At 41.2% G+C, this 23,880-nt stretch overlaps 2 protein-coding genes across 3 annotated transcripts in view; one reads left to right on the top strand and one right to left on the bottom strand.

Moving 5' to 3' along the window:
• Window positions 1–6,854, bottom strand: part of LOC144520026 (IgGFc-binding protein-like) — a 43,305-nt gene extending 36,451 nt beyond the window's left edge. Inside the window, exons 1-4 of the mRNA XM_078253614.1 lie at window positions 6,809–6,854; window positions 2,383–2,433; window positions 2,154–2,284; window positions 1,069–1,727 (exon numbers count right to left, since the gene is read on the bottom strand). Of these exons, the coding sequence (XP_078109740.1) occupies window positions 1,069–1,727; window positions 2,154–2,284; window positions 2,383–2,431 (839 nt within the window). The 5' untranslated portion in view covers window positions 2,432–2,433; window positions 6,809–6,854. The remainder of the gene's footprint in view (window positions 1–1,068; window positions 1,728–2,153; window positions 2,285–2,382; window positions 2,434–6,808) is intronic.
• A 7,867-nt stretch (window positions 6,855–14,721) lies between these two features.
• Window positions 14,722–23,880, top strand: part of taf2 (TAF2 RNA polymerase II, TATA box binding protein (TBP)-associated factor) — a 36,969-nt gene continuing 27,810 nt past the window's right edge. For both annotated transcript variants that reach the window (XR_013502165.1, XM_078253613.1), the window contains exons 1-7: window positions 14,722–15,109; window positions 15,306–15,360; window positions 16,828–16,988; window positions 19,138–19,256; window positions 19,564–19,705; window positions 20,403–20,634; window positions 22,888–23,072. Coding sequence is in view for 1 of the 2 variants with exons in the window: in XM_078253613.1 (XP_078109739.1) it covers window positions 15,060–15,109; window positions 15,306–15,360; window positions 16,828–16,988; window positions 19,138–19,256; window positions 19,564–19,705; window positions 20,403–20,634; window positions 22,888–23,072 (944 nt within the window). In the remaining variant the exon portion in view is untranslated. The remainder of the gene's footprint in view (window positions 15,110–15,305; window positions 15,361–16,827; window positions 16,989–19,137; window positions 19,257–19,563; window positions 19,706–20,402; window positions 20,635–22,887; window positions 23,073–23,880) is intronic.

Raw genomic sequence — 23,880 nt, 5'->3', positions numbered from 1 at the left:
AAAAATCTCTCTGCAGCTCAGTTCTATTATGATTTTTTAATCCAAGGACTTTTTATTTTGGAAAACTTCCCTCGAGCTGAGAAAAGTGATTTAAAAACCTGCTCACAATGCCAGCAGGCAACTCCATTGAACTGAATAGACGCCATTTTGGAACACGAAAATTTGGTGCTGTCACATACCCGATGTAAGTCAAGTGCAGATGTGAGTTGTGCATGCGTCACTTTGCGACAAGGGCTCCCCCTCCTCACCAGTCCCACACAGGTAGGCTAGACCAGATTTCGCGCAGATCTGTTTTGCTGTTAGCCACAGAATAATGAGATAGGTACATTACATAGCAGTAATTTATTATTTAGCGTAAGGCATCGCATTTTCACGGCATGATCCCTGATGTCAGTTCTAGATTAGAGGCTGAAGTAGCCTACAAGAACCTGCTAACGACAGACTTCTGTAATGTCAGTACAATAAAAATGGACCTACATAACGAAGTTCGTTCACTGCAGGCTACAATCAAACACAACAAAGGCTAACGTTAGCAATCAAACAATCATAGATAGCTAAAACGTTTTTGAAATGAGAAATGATTTCCATCTTCTGTTATTGTTTGTAATGAGAAAAGTTTTATTATTTTTTGCTTGCAGCCGGATCCGGATCCCTTGGCGTTATGCCGTAAACCGTTTGAATCTGAACACGCGCAACTCACATCTGCACTCGACTCACATCGGGTAGTGACAGTGCTCTTATTCTTGGTCATCTTACTTCCTGCTTTGCTCCCGTCATACATACTACGGCCACTGGAGGGCGTTGTCAAAATATAGGTCGTATTTGCTGCTGCAATGACTTATGTGTTTCCTGGGGAGGAAAGTCTCATTACGCTGTGTTCTTATATGTTAGATAGATAGATAGATAGATAGATAGATAGATAGATAGATAGATAGATAGATAGATAGATAGATGGATAGATGGATGGATGGATGGATGGATGGATGGATAGGTAGACAGACTGGCAAACAACTTTGTTGTAGCTTCAACAGTATACTGTATATTGTAATGAATAATATTGAACTCAACTGTTTTTCTAAGTTACGGTCCCTGTGCACTGTCACCTCAGTGTTGTCTTCAGCAGCTACAATCACTGCCCAGTTTGTAGCCTTACAGCTGCCGGTCCAGGGTACCATATATTCTTTACCCAGGCTTGCCACATGGGGAAGCTGTTCATACACATGTTCACACAGGTGACCCAACGACAGACACTGGTGGCCTGCTAGGACAGCAACAGGCTGCTGGGATCGAATCCGCGTGCCTGTCAAAGTTGTATGACTTCGTACAAGGTAGGATGCGTAGGGTGCCAGGTTAATGGTCACTGCCGTCCCACGCTGCCACCTAGACCCACCTCTCAGTGACACATCAGCACCAGGTAAGATGATGATCTGGTTCTGACTATTGCCATTAACGATAGCCAGTAGACTGTCCATGTTAGGCACGCTTCCTGTGGGCGTGTACACAAAGTAGTCAGTGCCCAGCTCTTCTGTTGGGGAAACCACCGCGCCATCCCCTGTGGCGAAGCGTTGGTTGAAAGAGACCACAGAGATTGCAGTACTAGATGAGATTCGAACCGCTGAGTTTGCAGTAACAAATTGCTCCTTGAGCTCGGATCCACATGGCAGAGAAAGCCAACGGCTTTCACCTGCAGAGAGAGTCAGCCGGCTGGAGAAAGACACTGAATCCACCTGCAGATCAATACGTCTGTATTTGTTAAACATTCATGAGCACATTAAAACAGACTGGATGTTGTCTTTCATGGAAATGTAAAATGAGCCTAATGGGAGCATACAAAGAGTCTGAATTAACGAAAGTACATTTCCAGGATAAAGCCTTAAAGAAAATGTGGACCTTGCAGCAAGGCAGGCCTGCTTGGTTCTCTCTGGGAATTATTGTAAAGATTTACAAAGAATATTTTTACATCAAAAATCATATCTCGTTATTAAGATCTGTGTTTGTCTTTGGTGAATGTGCTTTGCTTCTGGGCTCCAGCCTGAAATGTACTTTTCATTTTGCTAAAATGCAGACATCTGCATGCTGCATGAGTGATAATTAAAGGACTTTTTTGCACTGTTGCATTGTCCAACTCATTTACTTAAAAATATGATTCTCACCTGTATGTGAACATTGGCTGCAGAGCCCTGAGCAGTCAGAACCACATGGAGTCTGTGATCAACAAAAACACCCTCGTAATTAGGAAGAAATGTTGTGATGAACTCCTTTCCTGTAGAGCAACCATGGCATACTGGAGAAGAGAAGAAGAGAGGAGATTTTGCAAAGTGAATGACAAAGAACTTAGACTTAGTACTCAGTGTTAATATTGCTGGCCTCCTACAGGTATACCTGCCAAGAGTGCAGAACAAACAGCCAAACACACTGCAAGGATTTCCATGGCTGAAAGAGAGAGAGACAGAGGGACAGACACAATGGTAAGAACTCATGTTAAACCAATTTTGCAGGTTTTCCCACTTACAAAGCATGTAGAAGTCTGTAATTTTTATCATAGGTACTCTTCAACTGTGAGTGACGGAATCTAAAACATAAATCCAGAAAATCACATTGTATGATTTTTAAGTAATTCATTTCCATTTTATTGCATGACATAAGTATTTGATACATCAGAAAAGCAGAACTTAATATTTGGTACAGAAACCTTTGTTTGCAATTACAGAGATCATACATTTCCTGTAGTTCTTGACCAGGTTTGCACACACTGCAGGACCTTGAGATGCTTCTTACGGAGCCACTCCTTAGTTGCCCTGGCTGTGTGTTTCGGGTCGTTGTCATGCTGGAAGACCTAGCCACGACCCATCTTCAATGCTCTTACTGAGGGAAGGAGGTTGTTGGCCAAGATCTCGCGATACATGGCCCCATCCATCCTCCCCTCAATACGGTGCAGTCGTCATGTCCCCTTTGCAGAAAAGCATCCCCAAAGAATGATGTTTCCACCTCCATGCTTCACGGTTGGAATGGTGTTCTTGGGGTTGTACTCATCCTTCTTCTTCCTCCAAACACGGCGAGTGGAGTTTAGACCAAAAAGCTCTATTTTTGTCTCATGACCACATGACCTTCTTCCATTCCTCGTCTGGATCATCCAGATGGTCAATGGCAAACTTCAGACGGGCCTGGACGTGCTGGCTTGAGCAGGGGGACCTTGCGTGCGCTGCAGGATTTTAATCCATGACAGCGTAATGTGTTACTAATGGTTTTCTTTCTTGTTTTCAAAAAGTGGACCTTTTTGCAGTTTTTTCCTCATTTCACTTCATTACTTTACTTTTTGTGACTTTGTATGCACTAATTTGTGATGGATTAGTTTATCTGCTGGTATCTTAACGAGCACCCTTTTTGATGCACCGAAAATATTTACTACAATTTTGTCAAATTACTTACCAAGATCATTTACCACCTTCTTTAGTCCAAATGCACACACGCACGCACGCACGCATACACGCACGCATACACACATACACACACGCCTTAAACCTCACAGATTTAGCTATGAGTGCATAAAGTTAGTTGTGTGGATTGTTGATACATTAGAAGTTAGATTGTTACATGCGTGCCAGTTAACACATCTTTAGGAAGACAGGGACAGACTGAGGACTGTCACTGACACCAGAACAATGGGTGGAGGCCCTTCATTTTCAACATGACAAAAATGTGGAGACATGAGGTATGCAGGTTTTAATTTATACTGTGTGTGTTTTTATGTTGTAGCTGGTTGATGGAGTGCTGTATACTTATATCAGACTTATATCAGCGAGGGGCAGAGACACAAAAACTATCACATGCTAGTGTTTAGTTATGCTTGATTGAAAAGCAAATTGAATATTGGTGTGTTTATTTGCCGTGTGTTCATTTGCCGTGTGGTTACTGCATGGAAAAGGTGTTGGCCTGCCGTGGATGTGTTTGCCCATGTCACTTAGATGTACAGTATAAACATCAGCCAACTAGGTTACTTTAGTCCCGAACAATGTATCATCATGTTATAAACTCATCATAGGTCTGTGTAAAATGTGTAAAATCTTAACCTGAGAAAACATATTAGATTAAAGTAGTAGAGCATAAAGAACAATATTTCCCTCTGTAATGTACCGTAAATAAATGTATATTGTTACATGTTACCTCAAAGTTCCAGATTTGCAGATGCAAATATTTCTTGATTTACAATTTTTTATTAAAAAATATGTACACACACACACCGCACACGCACACACACACACACACACACACACACACACACACACACACACACACACACACACCTCAGTATAACACAAAGCAGCAGCTTGCAAACTCAAAAATGACCAATGCCCAAACAATTCTAACAAAATGAACATTACTGTGACTTTAAATGTAGAAGTTGGACAGAGTTTGTTTTATTGGGGTCCTTTCTACATTTTCTTTTTCTCTGTAGGACTACTGAGAGAACCTGTAGAAAAGGAATCATCCGACCATCTGTGCTACATGTGTCAAACACAAAAGACCATAGAGTAAGTAGCCACCCAAAGGCCTTCAATTGGGTCATATTTCTCATATTTCTTTCTCTCTCTCTCTCTCTCTCTCTCTATCTCCCCGATGGCCGCTCATCAAGAGTCAGATTCTGTCCGAAGTTTCCGCCTGTTACAGGAGGTTTTTCCTTAACGCTGTCGCACCAGATGTTACAGAGTGTGGTCTAGACCTGCTCTATCTGTAAAGTGTCCTGAGATAACTTCTGGTATGATTTGACACTATAAATAAAACTGAATTGAATTAAGTGGAGCTCAAGTTTTACTGTAAATAGTTTTGACTTATCAGAAATGAATCCTGTAGCATGATTCCAATCAAACTAATGTTATTACAGCTTGATAATGTTGATAACTTTATTGTATACATTCTGAAAGGCAAATAGTTTAAAGATAATTTAGAGTGCTCATATTATGCACATTTTCAGGTTCATAATTGTATTTACAGGTTATATCAGAATAGGTTTATGTGGTTTAATTTTCAGAAAACACCATATTTCTGTTGTACTGCACATTGCTGCAGCTCCTCTTTTCACCCTGTGTGTTAAGCTCTCTGTTTTAGCTACAGAGTGAGGCATCTCACTTCTGTTCCATCTTTGTTGGGAGTCGCACATGCTCAGTAGCTAGGTAAGGACTACTAGCCAGTCAGAAGCAGAGTATGAGGGCGTGCCATGCTAGCAGCTAGGCGAGCATTATAACTTGTCACGGAAGTAAAGACTGGACTACAATAGAGCATAATATGAGCACTTTAAATAATCAAGCTTAATCGTCAGATCACTTACAGAAATATTGAACCCTCAATCTTTGTGACGTTGTAATAACAATGTTACTCTGAAAAATGCTTTTGGTTTGTCTTCCATATTAATACAGCTGGTTGAGCAAACCCGGTTTAAATATGTAATCAGAGGAACGTTAGTCTGTACTAACATTGTCCATTGCTAGTATTAAGCCTGACATCTGGCGCATGATGTCCCTCTCCTTATGCGGACGGTTGTGATTGGTTTGAAGAAATACAAACAAGCCAGAGCATTTCCCCCCCTCTAACCAGAATATATAAGCGGGCGGCTGGATTGGATCAGTGGGAAGCGCAGGTGCACATATACATAGAGGTTTATGCGTCGACGCAGAGGTCCAGGGTTCGAGTCCGACCTATGACGATTTCCTTCATGTCTTCCCTCTCTCTCCCCTTTCTCACCTACCTGTCCTGTCCATTAAAGGCAGAAAAGCCCCAAAAAAATCTTTAAAAAAAGAATAGATATGCAGTGTAGCCAGACATTACTCCATACTCTGGCAATGCAAGACTACAGGAATGCTAAATTTGCATTTTGCAAATCCAAATTATAGATACATTTGCATTATGGCTATGGTTATGGCTAACTAGCATTAGCTCTAATACTAGTTGAAGTAGCAGAAGTACAAACACAACCCTGGCTGGCTGAAGACAGTTTACAGTAATAATGTGAAGGTATCAGCAGATCGCCACAGAACTGAACAGAAACATGCACTAAAGTTACCTGAAGGAGCCGGAACTGTGTAAGACCATAGTTTTAAAAACAATGCTTGAAAGTTTCCATGATTCTGTAATACAGTGTTAGATGTCACTGCAAGCAATTATAAAAAAAACCTCATCAATCAAATTACAGCTGCATGAAAAAAGCAATTCTTTACTAAAAAAACCCAAATCAAGATAAAGGTAAATGAATGTATGGGTAAAGTAAGGCCCTGCAGTGGAATTGCATGGACTAGAATGACATCTGTATTATTTTATCGTGCATACAAGTATGTCCTGCCAGTATTGGGTTAGGTAAATGAATACATGCCAGATCCAGAGTAGTGCAAATAAATCCTCAAACAAATCACAAAAAGTCAAAGAAAAACAATTTAAATCGCGCTCACAGTTTGATTTTCAGACATTCATGTCTGCTACTAATTTTATAACTGACAAACTGTAGACACTGTTTAGTAATAATAATATTAATAATAATGGAGAAATGCAAATCAATACTAATTAAATATATTTTCCATACTTTGAGAGGAAACTAAACAGCCATTTCATTTTTTACAGAAACTACCCGTGTATTGAGTTTATATACGGTAGTGATGAACTGCATTTCATCACCTGCAGTCTTCATAAACTATAAACATGTAACACGTCATAAACCTAAACATTCTCATCAAATGAGCCAAGATCCAATGTCGCAATGTAAAACCCTGTTATAGTTCCCCAACCAGCACAATTATCAGTAGAGGCATCCATACTGTACCTGCAGCTGATCAGGGAGAGAGTGGATGGAGGGAGGCAGGACAGAGGGAGACTTATATCAGCGAGGGGCAGAGACACAAAAACTCACATTAGGTGTCTAGTTCTGCTTGATTGAATAGCAAATATGAATATTGGTGTGTTTATTTGCCGTGTAGTTACTGCATGGAAAAGGTGTTGGCCTGCCGTGGATGTGTTTGCCCATGTCACTTAGATGTACAGTATAAACATCAGCCAACTAGGTTACTTTAGTCCCGAACAATGTATCATCATGTTATAAACTCATCATAGGTCTGTGTAAAATATGTAAAATCTTAACCCGAGAAAACATATTAGATTAAAGTAGTAGAGCATAAAGAACAATATTTCCCTCTGTAATGTACCGTAAATAAATGTATATTGTTACATGTTACCTCAAAGTTCCAGATTTGCAGATGCAAATATTTCTTGATTTACAATTTTTTATTAAAAAATATGTACACACACGCACCGCACACACACACACACACACACACACACACACACACACACACACACACACACACACACACACACACACACACAGTATAAACATCAGCCAACTAGGGCTGCACAATTAATCACATTCTGACTGAAGTATTGAGTTGCAGCAGAGCCTGCTCCTAGTCTGATCCTATCCTACAGACTAAAGAAAACATCTTTGTTTGGTACAGATCTTCGCAAAAATTAATTTTAATTTTAATATTTTTCAATGAAAATGAGAATAATGATACAAAAATCATCATTCCCTCCAATATCGTAAGTCACATCGCAATTTCAGTCAAAATAATCGCAATTAGATATTTTCCTCATATTGTGCAGCCCTACAGCCAACATTATCCATTCATCCTTGCATCCTTTCATCCATCCATTTCTCCTCCCTCGTTTCCGTCATCTAATTCCAGCTGAGATGACGCTTCTTGAAATCTGTTGTTGAAGTCATTGGTGAATTTACAGGGGGGGTGGGGGGGTTACAACCCCCCTGATAATCAAAACTGGCCAGCTGAGCAGCCTAGAATGGTCATTTAACGCTTTGTCCCACACCAGGCTTGCTTTGGGTCATAAAATGTGTAGTCTGGATCAACGGAAAGACATTTCCAGGATAAATGCCTGAAAAATACACATTCTACACCTTATACAGACCATGCCTCCCTCCCCGTTTGTCTTATTTTACGCATACCCTTTGAAAGCGAACTTCCTGTTCCTGTTGAAGGTTAAGTTGAGTGTGCACCTTGCTTGACAATTGATTGTTCTTCCATTTAGTTTTTGAAGGTGTATCTGAAGACACAAAAGTCAAAATAATCTCTTCTTTATTAACTAACCCACATCCAACCTGAGCATCCTTAGCTGGCAGACTCTGCTCTTAAACTGTTGATGCCATTTCCAACAACCTACAACTGTGATTTTCCACACCTGTTGGTCTGAAAACAGAGCAGCAGAACCGGATTAATGTGGACCCCGATATGAGACTAAAACTCTCTAGTTTGGAGCCAGACATTGCTTCCCTGATGTCTCAGCATTATAGAGGATGGATACCCGAACTGAGCCCGTCGGGTCCCAACGGTACCCGATGGGCTGGGCCGGGTTCGGACAGATATTTAGAAATTATGTTCGGGTTCGGCTCGGGCTCGGTCACGGTCACATCAGCGTGATAAGGCATTGAACATTTTAAATTTAAAAAAGCTTATTATGTAGGTGCGCACCTGTGTTAACGTGCGCTTGTTGCCCCATGTGCACTGATGCACTCATCTGTTGACATTTCTGAATGCCTTCCTACAGTTGCTTAATAAAAGCGGGCTTTCCACACAAACAAACGTACATGTGTCATTAGTATGAGAAAAAAATGATATAATATATCATTGCCCGTCGGGCATTAAGATATTAATCGGTCGGGTTTGGTTACTGCTCTGTCGGACACGGGCCGGGCTCTGGCAGAAAAATGCAGCCCGATCCGCACTCTACAGCATAAGCAGCACAATTCTTCCCATTAAGATGGCAAAAGAGACAATGAGTGAGTCAGCTGTTTATAAAACTGTCATTTTATCTGGCTGGAATTTGTAATATACTGTTGAAGTAGGATGCCTATTTTCTTTTGGGAAAGTGGGCCTTGGTCTGAAAAAAACAACAAATACAGATAGATAATAATGCATTTGTGTAAAGTGTCTGTACTTGATTTCTCGTCAAGACTAATTACACGACAACAGATATGTCATTTCACCACACTCACACTATAATTTTCCTCTGTAAAACTCTTATCTCTTTACTGAACAACCATTTCTGGCTCCGCCTGCATCCCTCTTTAATCTCTCTCACAACACACTGAAACATTAGTGGACTGACTGTCAAACTAACATGTACTAAAGGTGGAGATGGGTTAACATAATGACATTATATACACAATATATTGTATTCCCAAGAATGAAAACTAATCCAATTAATATATTAGTATGAGCAGTCTATCATATCTGTTTCACATGGATGAAAACATAACCGCCCTGTTTTCATAACTGCACTAAGCTGTGTACAGTTGACAGTCCCGGCCTGCCCAAAAGAAGGTGGCATCCTGTCCTGGACCCAAGTAATTTATTGACCAAAAGCAAATGAATGGAACATTGACAGGGGTGGTTTCCAGTGGAATCAGAAGTGTATGCCTGACTGCATGAAGCTTTAATGAAGCTGTTTGATCGTCCCACGTATCACTAAAGCCAACAACATCATCTAGACAGCGCAACCTGCAAGACCTGCTGCAACCATATTCACAAGGGAATGGAAAGTGGTGGGCGCTTAGTTTTGAAAACTAAAACTAATTATAAATATATGTCTACAGTCCAAAAGCTATATGAATGCGCGGACATTTTGCGTGCATGTGCAGTCACAGGAACTCCCCACACCTTCAGTAAATCAAACTTTCCAAATAATTTTGCTGAACCAACATGGTCAACACAGTACCCGTTCGATTTATCCACCAGCAAACATGCATCTCACCGCCAACTCCATTATTTTACGTTTATCTGACGACAAAAACGATAAAAACAATTGTTTAATTGGAGAATTATCAGTCTACCAACATCAATGTTGTGTTCAATAAGATGTGTACACTCAATAAGCTAGGGTAGTATGAGCTAACAAAAAGTCTCTAAGTTGTTTTTAGACAGGATCATCACCGTCCAACCTTACATCAGGAACAGCATCAGGACCTGAAGACTAGAGGATGGATACCCGAACCGTCGGGACCCAACGGTACCCGACGGGCCGGGCCGTGTTCAGACAGATATTTAGAAATGATGTTCGGGTTGGGCTCAGTACATCAGCGCAATAAGGCATTGAACATTTAAAATTTAAAAAAGCTTATTATGTAGGTGCGCACCTGTGTTAACGTGCGCTTGTTGCCCCATGTACGCTGATGCGCTCATCTGTTGACATTTCTGAATGCCTTCCTACAGTTGCTTAATAAAAGCGGGCTTTCCACACAAACAAACGTACATGTGTCATTGATTCATGTCAAAAAAAATTGATTTTAACTAATTGTGTCGGGCTCGGGTTGAGCTCGGACATAAATATGTTAATGCCTGTCGGGCTCGGGCCAGGTTCGATTACTGCTCTGTACGGACGAGGGCCAGGCTCGGACAGAAAAATGCGGCCCGATCCGCACTCTACTGAAGACACAGGATCAACTAGGAGTGCAGGACTAACATTTGCTTGCTGAGTTGGAGTCCAGTAGGCCTACATTAGAAACAGCATATGGCTTCAACACGTTAACGTGGCACAACTGAGAAGGTTTTCTCAGTTGTAATGTAGCAATCAAATCGTTCAGGATATGGGCCTATGAAGCTTGCTTGAAACGGAAAACCTACAAGTAGTCGGTGCCATCGGAAGTTACGCCGGATGTCCCTCATTTTCGGCCAGATGTCCGTCCCCTTCCTCTTTCTTTGTGTTGGCGTTCTAAACTCTAGCTAGACTATCTGTCCAATCTGAGTTTTCTGTCGCACGACTAAAACTACTTTTGAACGTACATGTGTTCCACCAAAACAAGTTCCTTCCTGAGGTTATTTGGCAGAGGCACCGTTGCTCCGTCCAGCGCTTAGCACCGCCCAAGACGATTGTGATTGGTTTAAAGAAATACCAATAAACCAGAGCATGTTTTTCTCCCATCCCAGAATGCTTTGTGGACTAGCCAGACTAACCTACAAGTGACACGAGAACCTGATCACCAGGGACGTGCACCGACATTTTGGGCGGCAGGGGCTCAAGGAAAAATAAGGCCTTATAGTTAATAAATAATTGTTTATTTAAATTTAAACAAAATGTTAAAGTGCCCATATTATGAAAAAAATCACTTTTTCTGGGATTTGGGGTGTTATTTTGTGTCTCTGGTGCTTCCACACGCATACAAACCCTGGAAAAAAACAAGCATCCATGCTGTTTTGAGTGAGATACGGTTTCTGAATGTGTCCTCCCTTCAGTCTCCGGGTGAGCTGTTCAAAATCTGCGTAACTAGCCGAGACGAGGTGGCTAACCGTAGCATGCTAGCTTGTTCTGAATGGCAAAACACTGCTACAACACACACACTAGTTCACGATAATCTACAAAAGAACTACTTCCATGTCCCTGTTCTGCAGGTATTCCACGCAAAGTTGGAAGTGTGCCCTCCTTTAGAAGAAGTCTCCCGGCTAATCCTGCCTTGGTCAGGCCAAAGTTGTAGAAACAGCTAGCTAGATGATGTGATCTTACCTAGCTACTGCGCATGTGCGACTGCCAACAAAGATGTTACAGCAGTGAGAGGACTCACTCTGTAGCTAAAACAGAGACCTGAACACAGGGTGAAAAGAGGAGCTGCAACAATGTGTAGTACAACAAAAAGATGGTGTTTTTTGAAAATTAAACCATGTAAACCTATTCTGATACAACCTCTAACTACAATTATGAACCTGAAAATGAGCATAATATGGCCACTTTAAATATATTAACACAACTCTGACTACCTTAACTGATTTTATTTCCCTTGTGCAATTGTTCAATAGATTTAAGAAATACTCAACAAAATAATCAGTTCACACAGAGACGTTTGAGTATTCACCAGGTTAATCAGAAACAGCAAAGGAAACTCTGCCACAATGTGCATGTTTTCTATGCTACTAGTTTCAAGTATGTATTTAGAATAAGTGACTGCACCAAGGAGAGGGACATCGTTTCAATAAGAATTTGTTTATTTTGCAAATGGCAATAAATCATTTAAATTCTTTTGGTGCCATTGGAATAAATAACACACAACAAAAATGTTCACACTAAACTGAAGAAGGCTGTTGCTGCAATTTTGTTAATTTTACAGGAAAAAAACACTACACCAACAATGAAAAAACACTGTTATTATTAGATAAGGAGCCTACAATCCAAATGATGAAGTTACTGTTTAATGCAGGACACTTTTTTCATGTTGTGGTCAATTTAGATATTTTGGTCTATTTTGCTTCCATGTCTTCTTTTACTCTAATGGAAATAAAACTTCCAAAATACACATTTAGATGGTATTTGTTTTAGGCTGCATCTGTAGATTTCTTCTTAATTAATCTTTTTTTTAAAACTTAACATTTAAGGGGGAAAGACTCTTAAATCATTAAAGGTGCTCTAAGTGATGTCACACGTTTTTTAGGCTACAACATTCTTTGTCACATACAGCAAACATTTCCTCACTATCTGCTAGCTGCCTGTCTCCTGAACACACTGTAAAAGAAACGTGGTCTCTGTAGACAGCCCAGGCTCCAAAAACGCCAACAAAAACAAACTGCGCCAACCTGCACCACCAAACATAACAAACAGTGTTCCAGCCAATAACCGACAAGAAGGATTTGGGGGTGGGAGTTGGGGGGTTAGTGCCCGGAAGGGAGGGGACGGGATGAGGAGGAGGGAGGGGCAAGCTAGCCTCTGTTTTGGTTGACAATACTTTGAACGTCAACAAGAAGTGACATCACCCAACATCGCTTAAGGCCCAGACACACCGACCAGACGGCCGACCCTCGGCAGAAAAGGCGAGACGTAATACGTCTCCATAACAGCAGGCGGTGCTAATCTGTATTGTCGCCCAAAAATGAAAACCGGCAGCTGATTGGACGAACGCGTCACGTGGGTCTGGTTTCAAAGACAGACTGTCATGGCGGCTTGTTCAGAATACGATCTCATATTGTACTAAAATAGTTAGTAATAGAAACGTGTTTCTGAAAACATTTTAAGAGAGAAATAGGCCGTGCAGTTGCTGAATCTGTCTTCATTTCAGATCGACAAAGGTCAGTTTAAAAGATTTTCCTCAGATTTTGAGAGACTCTAGTCACACTCATTCCGCTCCCCGTTTCCGGGTCAGCACTCTACCAATCAGATTGGTCATTTGAGTCCGACTGCCGGCAGTGCCCGCCCCGCCGGTTATACATGTCAAATCAACCAAAATGAAGGCTGACGGCCCCTCGGACGGACAATGGCACGGAACACACCGAACAGACTCGAGTCACTGACCTCGCAAACTGTGTAGTAGGCTTTAGAGCGCCTTTAACTGGGCCTTGTCAAATGTATGCATATTAGCGCATTTTAATTAGTTAACCTGACACAGATTTTACTGTAGCTGTCCACCTGGAGTGTCTCCATTAAGTACAGAACATTAGCCTGTACGGCCATGATGCCTCTGCTAAGTTATCACACAAGCTAGTAGCTCATGTTAGCTCGACAAAGTCTCATCTCCCTACCTTATATTTAGATTTTATAATCAATAAATACATTTGTTTGACAGGGAAGCTGTGTGCAAACAGGACTATATATAGGCTATATTCATAAATAAAAAAATAAAACATGCATCCAGAAAAAAGGGCACTTTCTCTCGAGGAAGAAAAAGGGCAGGTGCTCAAGCCCCTTTTGATGTCGTGTGTACGTGCCTGACCTTTTCATATTGGCCTGTGAACCTCTTATCTTTTTCTGTGCCAACTCAACTGCTGTGTAGCCTACAGGAGATGATGAAACCCATTCACACAATGAATCCTAAACCCAAATCTTTTGGCTACCCAAACTACTACTACTTTCGGCAGAAGAGCCGTGAACCGTGATCACTCTGAGTACCATCCAGGCATTATTTATTGAACTGTATTGACTCGTTTATATATTCATATTTAAATGTATATATGTATTGCCTATTGTATTTCTTTCAGGATGTAGCCTATTGCATATTTTTATTTTTTTTAACATTGAATAGAATGCATTCCATTCCACACTTGCAGGCTGCAGACGGACCCAGTGCATGATGTAAACCAGTGGTCCCCAACCTTTTTGGGTCCAAATGTATACTATTATTATTTACACAATAGCGTATATCATAATTTTTTTCATACAACTAAACCGTCAAGATCTAGGTTGGTTTGGTCAGCAATCATACTACTTGGGAGTAAAGCTGAATGTTTCTACCATTTATTTATTTATTTATTTATTACTTTTAGCTAACTATTTGAACTGTTAAGTCAATACTTTCAGCTAACCAGGTATAACTGCTGATATATTTTTGTAATCAAATCACAATTTCTATTTTGTTTAATTAACTGAGCTGCTCCACAATCTACCCCCCAACAGGAGAAGTACCCCCTGTGGTACAAACCATGGGTACAACACATGAATCACTGTAAACTATCGTTTCATTGTGCGCGCTCTCGCGGTTCTTGTGCACTGCTCGGAAGGCGGGCAGTGTACGCCCCGCTATGACGCAGCAAAGCATTTTTGTTCTTTTTAAATATAAAAATTAGATTTATTCGCATTTGTTTTTTAAACAATTACATGCCGACTGTAATATATGTGCTGTACATGTTGGTGGTTGTCTCTGGATATAAACAATATACATATTTGTTTTATTTTTTACGCGGGAGGTCAAAGGTTACTAACAAAATGGCTGCACACACTCGAGCCGCCACCACAATGCTGTCAGCAGCCAGATTGTGAGGACATATTTGGATGTTTTGGTCCCCGGCGACCGCAGCAATCATTATACGAACTATTCTCTCTCCACACACCACCGACTGCTGGCCATGGCCGACTTATATTTATGGATAAGTCCGCTGCGGCTGAACTAAAAACACTGTACAGCAATCTGCGGGGATACAAATCGAATACAGAGAGCCTAACGTTAGGATAGTCAGCCCAACACGGCTGCGGGGAAGAAGGAAACATCACGGGCATGTTGGAACTTCAGTCAAGACACAACTGCAACGAAGATGAACAGGAAGAAAGATAAAGGATTTGAGAGCCCGCGCCCCTTTAAATTATAAGTATTTTTTGTATAATTGGGTCCTTGCCGTTAAATGAATGTGTTGGTTTGCAGTCGATAGTAGGGCAAATATGACGTTAGCTTAACATTAGTAACATGTACATAGAGTACAGAGTGCTCTGCTTATTGAATGAGAGGGAGTACCGTTAAGTTCATCACATATTTACATTGTTCTCCTGTCACTGCTTTTTACGACCCACCAGGTGGTGTGCATCAACAACATCAACTTCCAGAGGAAGTCTGTCATTGTGAGTACTACAGAAGTTACAGTATATATAACGTTACAGTACCAAATATAATATACAACGGTCATTCTGCTGTGGCTAATATTAAACCAAGGTGCATCCTATCCAGTGCTGCACCCATTGTTACAGTTGACTGCTTGACAAGGGTTCAACCCTTTTTTGGCCACCTACACCTATTTACACATTACACTCATTCACATAGTATTACACGGATAACTCAGGTTTATTAAATTGTTAGTCTAATGATTCATAATTTGTATTTGCTAGATATGATGAAGGCTTATGTGTCAGACTTAAAGAAAAATGTCAGTATTTTTCAACCTGGACCCTATTCTCCCACGTAGAGCTGGGCGATATGGAGAAAATCAAATATCAGGATATTTTTGACCAAATACATCAATGTCGATATTGCAGCAACATCGTAGGGTTGACAATTGGTGCTTTCTTAAAATATTTACACAATGAGATTTTAGATAAATAATCATCAGTAATGTGAATATAATGACTACGTGGGTAAAGGTAAATAATAGAACAACTAGAACAGTCTGGTAAGTTCAGAAAATGACATCACTTTACTGTAATGCAGCCTTTAAAACCATGAAAAGAAAAACACTTGCCTGTGTCATATTGTGCTATTACGACATCCAAATTGTAAGACGAAATCTAGCCTCATATGTCGATATAATATGGATATATTGTCCAGCCCTTCTCCTAAGTTTTAGCTTAGTGCTTTTTAAACAGACCAAACTCAGACCAAAAAATGGACCGACAGCAAAGGGACTCAATTCTTTTTTGCGTTCACATTGTCAGTTTACTTGAAAGAGGACTCAGTTCTCTTTCTGATGTGGCATCAGGGCTAAAATACCTACAGGGCAAAAGGCAAAACAAACCTGAAGTGTGTTGTGTTCACAATGTACAGGTGAATAGAACCGTAACACCAACTTGAAGCAAACCATACTCAGACCACCTCCCACGGAGGTCTGAGTACGGTTCGTTCCAGAAGGGTCTGAGTCCCTTTGGAGTGTTCACATATGTGCAAAAAATACGGACTAATAGATCTGAGTTCTTTTGGAGGGTCTGAAACACCAAGTGTGAAAACCCCCTAAGTAACTATTGGGAACGACATTGTTTGAAATTAGACCAGTATTTAGAGCGAGAGCCCTGCAGCCAACAGCTGCAAATCGGGCTGCAATGTGGGGAAAAAGTGAACGTTCACATCCACTAAAAGTGCCGTTTTTGCCACTGACAGGCTCTGATAATTATTACTGTGCTGCAGCCCAACAGAATTATGTGAAATGTAAGAACAAGGACACAGAAAGTCCAGCACAGATAATAGTGTTTGGAACATTTCTTGGTGAACAAACCCTTTTTATGTAGTTCATCTAATCCAGACAATGAAAATCACTTTAGCTACTGATGACAATTGTAGTCCCTTTGACCAACTTCTTCCTCTCTGTTGCGTCCTTTTAGGGCTATGTCGAGCTGACCATTTTCCCCACAGTGGTCAACCTGAACAGGATCAAGCTTAACAGTAAACAGTGCCGCATCTACAGGGTCCGCGTCAATGAACTGGAAGCCCCATTCATTTACAATGACCCGACACTGGAGGTGTGCCACCATGAGTCCAAGCAGTGAGTATTCAGTGTAATAATCAGTGCTCCAAGTGGGCCGGTACGTAGTAGTAGTAGTACATTTTACTCTTAAGCGTACCTGCACTTTTTCTTGTGTACCGCTATTTCTCGCATGTAGCCGGTACTCTACCACTGACAGAGAAAGCGTCAGTGTCAGAGAGATTGACCCTAACGTTACATAAACTACACTACCCAGAGGGCACTACATGATTTACCTCAGTTCAGAAAAGCTGTCTGATGCTTGCAGCCTGATTGTAACAGATCTTTCACTGCTGAAAACCTAGAAACTCAAAAGAAGTGTGTAGAGTTTGTAAATCGTTTTGTTAGCCTGGCTTCAGAAAGGTACTAAAAGAACGCGTGTGCCAGAGCCAGACACGTCAACAGAGGTCCAAGTCCAACCAGAAACATCAGGTACGATTCACGAGCTTCAAACTAACGTTAACGTTGATGTGAGCGGAACAGCTAGCGTTAATGAGGAGTCTGCAGCTACCAACCTTAACGTTACCTTAGTCAATGACACCAACGTCAACATTAACGTGAGTAACGAAACACATGGATGACCTCACTGTTGGTCAAGGGACCAAATGATGTATTTTTGCTCCACGAACAGCCGGCTCGTTTTTAAAGATAACAAACTGGGCTGCAAAACATGTAGCAGCATCCCGTCACTTGCTGGCCAGACAGATAGGGGACTAAAGCTGTCAAGAGAATCTCACACACACACACACACACACACACACACACACACACACACACACACACACACACACACACATACACACGACTTGTTAAAATAAATACATACATTTATGTTGTTAATAAATAACAATAAATTGTTGTTGTACCAGCAATATCTCCAAGTTTTGTTTTTCACTGTAGATATCTCAAATGTCATAATGATTTGTAAGAGAGTACCGGCACCTTTTTTTTTCCCACTTCAAGCACTGGTAATAATAATGAGCAGTTCTGAAATTGACATAGCTTGGAATTTTTTTGCCAGAGGCTTCTAGTTGTTGGTCTATAAATGAAATCTTACTGTGTTGCATTAGATCTGTCAAATCAACATTGTCTACTTACTTTGCTAGTAGGCCGACAACAACAATAGCTAGTTGTATGGTTGAGTGAAAGGCTGAAAAACGTCAGCTTAAAGGCCCAGACACACAGAGCCGACGGCCGACCCTCGGCAGAAAAGGCAGTTGGACTGATCGGTCTCCCCGAGTTGGTCAAAGAAGTGCCCCGGAACACACCAAAGCGACGAGACGAAATACGTCTCCATAACAGCAGGCGGCGTAAAATACGAGATCGTATTCTGAACGAGCCGCCATTATGCTCGGTTGTGAAATCCGGGAGAAGCCAGACCAAGTGACGCGTTCGTCCAATCAGCTGCCGGTCGACGTCCCTGGTCCCTCCCCTTTTTCACTTTGTAGTCAAGATGGCGCCCGTTTAGTGCGCGTAGGATCCATCGTTCCACACTGAACTTTTTGACCGTTTTTTAGGGGGTCATCCGGGTTCTTTCAGTGCACTGACTTTTTGCGTTATCTACACTATATACTTAAAACTAAGTGTTTGAAGTGTGCAAGTAGGCAGTTTGAGACACAGCCAGTGTCTTTACATTCCTGCCTCATCAGCTCCAAGGCATCAAACCAAAATAAAACTGTCATGCCAAATTAATTTGAAATGTTTATGCTTCATAACTAGCAATATTTAATTTATTTACTACTCATCAGGATATTTACCATCCAAATCTCCAAACAGGTTTGGCAATAAATGTGACTGTAAAGATAAGGTTTGGGGGATATAATCATATATATTCTGTGAGACTATACATTTGTAATCCGTCAAATTAGATTTACAGGATTTTTGCAACAATTTTATACATAATCCTATAATACATAAACCGAGTATTTATTTAACTGAAAACCCAACATGGAAATCTAGCAATTTTATCTGTAAAAGATTTCTCAATTGAATTTTAAGAATATGTGGGAAACTAATTTCTATTTTTTTTTTTATTAAATAGACAAAGTATTTTTATTGTTACATTTGGACTACTGGCCAACATTTGACCATGGCTGGGTATACAGGTAGAGAAACTGTATGGTGCCAATATGGTCATTTAGTGTAAATGTTTTTTTGTGTGTCTATGTAGGAGGAACCTCAACTATTTCTCCAGTGCGTACACCGCAGCAGTGAGTGCTGTGGACCCTGATGCAGGACATGGGGAGCTGGTCATCAAAGTTCCCCCTGAACTCTGGAAACAAGGAGATGGTAAGACAGCGGCCACTTCAAATTAAAAAGGCACGCAGAGTTGTTTTCGATCAGGAGGAATCCAAAGTGTGTTTATGCCACGTACACTACTGGCCTTTAAAATGCCATCATCTTCACCAGATCGAAGAGGATACAATTCCACAATAATAATCCCTTACCTGATAGTTTAAATTGACATGGGCACATGAAGTGGATTACCAAATTCCCCTGGAACAAGTGAAACATTTTTCAGTGTGGGGTTATTAATAGACATGGAACTATAAGGTCATGACTGATAGACCAGTGTTACTGTGTTTTGTGTCTCCAGATTTAAAAGTTTTGAAGGTGTACATAGAGTTTTCCCTGGACCAGCCGAAGGGAGGTCTCCACTTTGTTGTTCCTGATGTGGAAGGCAGCATGGCGGAGCGAGGAGCTCATGTGTTCTCCTTTGGATACCAGAACTCCACCAGGTCTAGAAACAATGGCTGCGTCTGAAATTCCACACTAACATGCTTTTTATTTAGTAGCTAAAACAGTGTGAGATTTTGTTTAGTATGTCCGAAACCTTAGTATGAAACCAGTAGTGCGCGAATTGCATACTATTTCCGGTAAAATATTACAGTATGCAGTACTGGACACTACGCCGGCATAAATATCCCACAATGCAATGCGGTAGCAACGACAACGTTCATACCAAACAAACGGATAGAAACCGCGGAGCTCTGTAACGTCGATAACGCTCTGGTTTACATTTCTACATATTTAAACGACGGTTGGTCTAGTTATTCACCTCTTTCAGTAATTTAAGCGTTATCTGGCTAGAGCGGAGGTCGGCAGGGGTTACTATGGTTACGCGTCTTCAACGGCACGGAGGCTCTCAGGAAGTGACGTTGAAAATTACAGCTTGGTGCGTCCGAACAGATCCACACTACTGTTTATTTACACAAAAGCCTGTTGAAGGATAGTATACATGTCGCGTATGCAGGGCAGAGGAGGAGATTTCAGACGCAACCACTGACTTACCATGATTTACAGTAGTTGATTCAAATGCCAGTTGTGGAATACATCAAACTGGAGATTGAACCATTTTGTGTATTGCTACATGCACTCTGTCCATTTCCTGTATGTGCATGTGCTCAAAGCTCACCATAGTGTCTGCTTCCTCAGGTTCTGGTTCCCCTGCGTCGACTCCTACTCGGAGCTGTGCACGTGGAAGCTGGAGTTCACCGTGGATGCTTCCATGGTGGCCGTGTCCTGTGGCGATCTGGTGGAGACTATCTACACCCATGACATGAGAAAGAAGACTTACCACTATGTCCTCCCCATCCCCACCGCGGCCCCAAACATCTCCCTGGCTGTGGGGCCCTTTGAAATCCTTGTAGACCCCTACATGCATGAGGTGGGTTTGCAGTGACCAGTGGTGGCTTTAAATGAGGATGTTTCTGTAGTTCTGTAGTTTGGGATGTTGAAAAGGAACAGATTTTGATGTCTATATTGATTATTTTTTAGACTAGCAAAAGGTATAATGGTGTGATTACTTTTCCGAAACATCTGCTTGGACTTAAACAGTAAGCACAGAATACCTTACATGTTCTGGCTCATGTGTTTGAAGTCACAGTGGAACAGCAGTCGGAGCATTTAGCTTTATCTTCTGTCATTTGATGCATTTGTAATTTCATTTCATTTGTTTATTAATAAGGACAATGCACTTTGATCAACATGTCTGTAAATGTGCCAGTGTTAGCCAGCCGGCGAAAGTCCTGCAGTCCTGGTTGAAACAAATATGTGGACGAGGTTTAATTACGAGAGAGATTTAAAACACTTGCGTCATCAGGTCAGGAAGAGCAGCGTAAGGGAGGAATGAACAAATTAGATCTCAACCCCACTCTTTAGAAATGGAACGGTTTTTGCTGACTAATATCCAAACACACACCTCTCAAAATAGCTGGTCAGCCCAAATCACATTTGATTGGATAAACCTATGTGACCGCACCCGTGTTTAAGATGAGTCATCGAAAAATAATTTTACACTAAAAGGGATATTTCATATAAAAATACTCAAACCAATTTTTTTGACACATTTAGTGTGTAAAAAGAGACGACGAACGAAGGGACACAGGAATAGAAATTGGAAAATAGCGGTTAAGTTCTGGTAATTATTAATGGGAAATTTGCACTGTTTTTGACATTTTGTAGGACATGAATGGGTTCTGAATATAATCGTTAGTTGCAACCCTGAAGTGAGTTTCCCCTACGCTGACACTGTGGCTGAGGTGCTGTAAATAACTGGCAAAGGGCGTTTCATAAACCGCAGCACGGTGGCCCAATGGTTAGCACTGTGGCCTCACAGCAAGAAGGTTCTGGGTTTGAGTCCAGGTTGTTCTGTGCCTTTCTGTGTGGAGTTTGTATGTTCTCCCCATGTTTGCGTGGGTACCACGTACTCCGGTTTCCCCCACCATCAAAAAACATATACCATCAAGTACCCTTGATGAGACCTTGAGAGATGGTATACACTGGCTCAGATCTGGAGTTGGTCCCCGGATGCTGTAAATGGCTGCTGTAATGGGTTAAATGCAGAGAATGAATTTCGCTACATGTATGTGACAATAAAAAGTACCTGTAACAACTGAAGCAACGCGATGTTGTTCCACGCATGTGGAATTTGCCTTGGTGTACATAAACAAACAAACAAACAAACAAACATATTAAACATTAGAATGAGATAAACACTAATACAGAAAAACAAATGTATACATAAAAAGTAAGAAAAAAATCTCCACTATTCTAACATATTAATTACTTGCTAAACAGCACAACAATCTACAGCCATCTGTTGAACATTATCTCTTCATCTAACTTTATCTCAACATAAAAAACCTGATGACATCGACTGAATAGTTTTTTTACTACAGGCCTGATGTAGTAATATTTTGTCCATCCTTTTGTTTTCTACTAATGACCACTAGATGTCCCTAAACACACGGTAGCAGCACTGAAGATGACTTCAGTGAGGTAGTGTGGTATATGGACATGTGTCATGGTAGTAAATCCAGTAAAGAAACACAAAGGGGACATTCCTGCTATTTAGACAGAATCATAGGCGTAGATTTCAGGGGGGGCGGGTGCAAGGTGCAGGGAATATGCCCCCCCCCCCCCAATATTTCGAAGAGGTAGATTTGTCCCCCTCATAAAATTTGTCCAACCCACTACCCAAGAGTTAAAAATAACCGTTAAGGGGGCTCAAAAATATTGTTTAATCCCTTGTCAGGGTTGCGTTTCTACAAAAGTTGAATATTTCTCAAATTTATTACAGTATTGAAGGAAAAACAAAACAAAATCTTCGTATCCCAAAATTGAAAATCAAAATACTTACCCAACAAATGAATATCTGTATAGTTGGATATTTGGATCCAGCCCTACTTCTTACCAGTAAATATATGTTTTCCAATGATTTCAGACACATAACTATATAGTTAACTTTACGATAACTTTAGTGTTTGACGCTGAAAAGATTTTGGGGGGACACTATTACCACCACTGTGGTCTCACCAGAAAGCTAACTTTGTATCGGCCTTTTTCTCCACTTTCTTTTTCTGACATTTTGAAATCTGTTGTAGCTATACCATCGTTCTTTGTCCTGTCCCCCCCTCAGGTGACCCATTTTTGCCTGCCACAGCTGCTGCCACTGCTCAAACACTCCATGTCCTACCTACATGAGATTTTTGAGTTCTACGAGGAGATTCTGACATGCCGCTACCCTTATTCCTGCTTCAAGACTGTGTTTGTGGACGAGGCCTATGTACAGCTGTCTTCCTATGCTTCCATGAGTATTTTCAGGTAAGCATGAGATGGAGTGTGTGCATGACTCTCTGTCTTTTCAGGTGAGGTTAGGATCGTGCCTGTTCCGTGTCCCCTACATACTAGTCTCGCATTGCCAGACCTTCCTCCACAGCGTTGCGGAGGAAGGTCTGGCTAGTCCACACAGCATTTCGTGATTGGAGGAAGACATGCTCTGGTTTATTGGCATTTCTTTAAAGTGCTCATATTAGGCTAATTTTCAGGTTCATAATTGTATTTAGAGGTTATATCAGAATAGGTTTATGTGGTTTAATTTTCAGAAAACACCATATATTTGTTGTACTGCACATTGCTGCAGCTCCTCTTTTCACCCTGTGTGTTGAGCTCTCTGTTTTAGCTAAAGAGTGAGGCATCACACTTCTGTTCCATCTTTGTTGGGAGTCGCACATGCTCATTACCTATAAGGACTACTAGCCAGTCAGGAGCAGAGTATGAGGGCGTGCCACGCTAGCAGCTAGCCGAGCATTATAACGTGTGTTACAAAGTGACCACATTTGTCTCTGAAGTAAAGGCTGGACTACAACAGAGCTGTTTGGAGCAGTTTGTGAACAGTGTTTTCTGTTGGAGATGGTAAGTCCCTTTGGGGTGGACTTTGGGCTTTTCCACTTTGTAAACCTATAATGTGCACACAAAAAAAATATATAACACAGTAAAGGAAAGGGATAAAGCCAAAAAGCATAATATGAGCACTTTACTCACTTTATTCACTCACTTGGGTGGCGCTAAGCGCCATACGGAGCCACGGTGCCTCTGCAACATAGCCTCAGGAAGGAACTTGTTTGGGTGG

The sequence above is a fragment of the Sander vitreus genome, chromosome 6, assembly GCF_031162955.1.
Source record: "Sander vitreus isolate 19-12246 chromosome 6, sanVit1, whole genome shotgun sequence".
Classification (NCBI taxonomy): Eukaryota; Metazoa; Chordata; class Actinopteri; order Perciformes; family Percidae; genus Sander; species Sander vitreus.
This window is presented reverse-complemented; position numbering and strand designations above follow the sequence as displayed.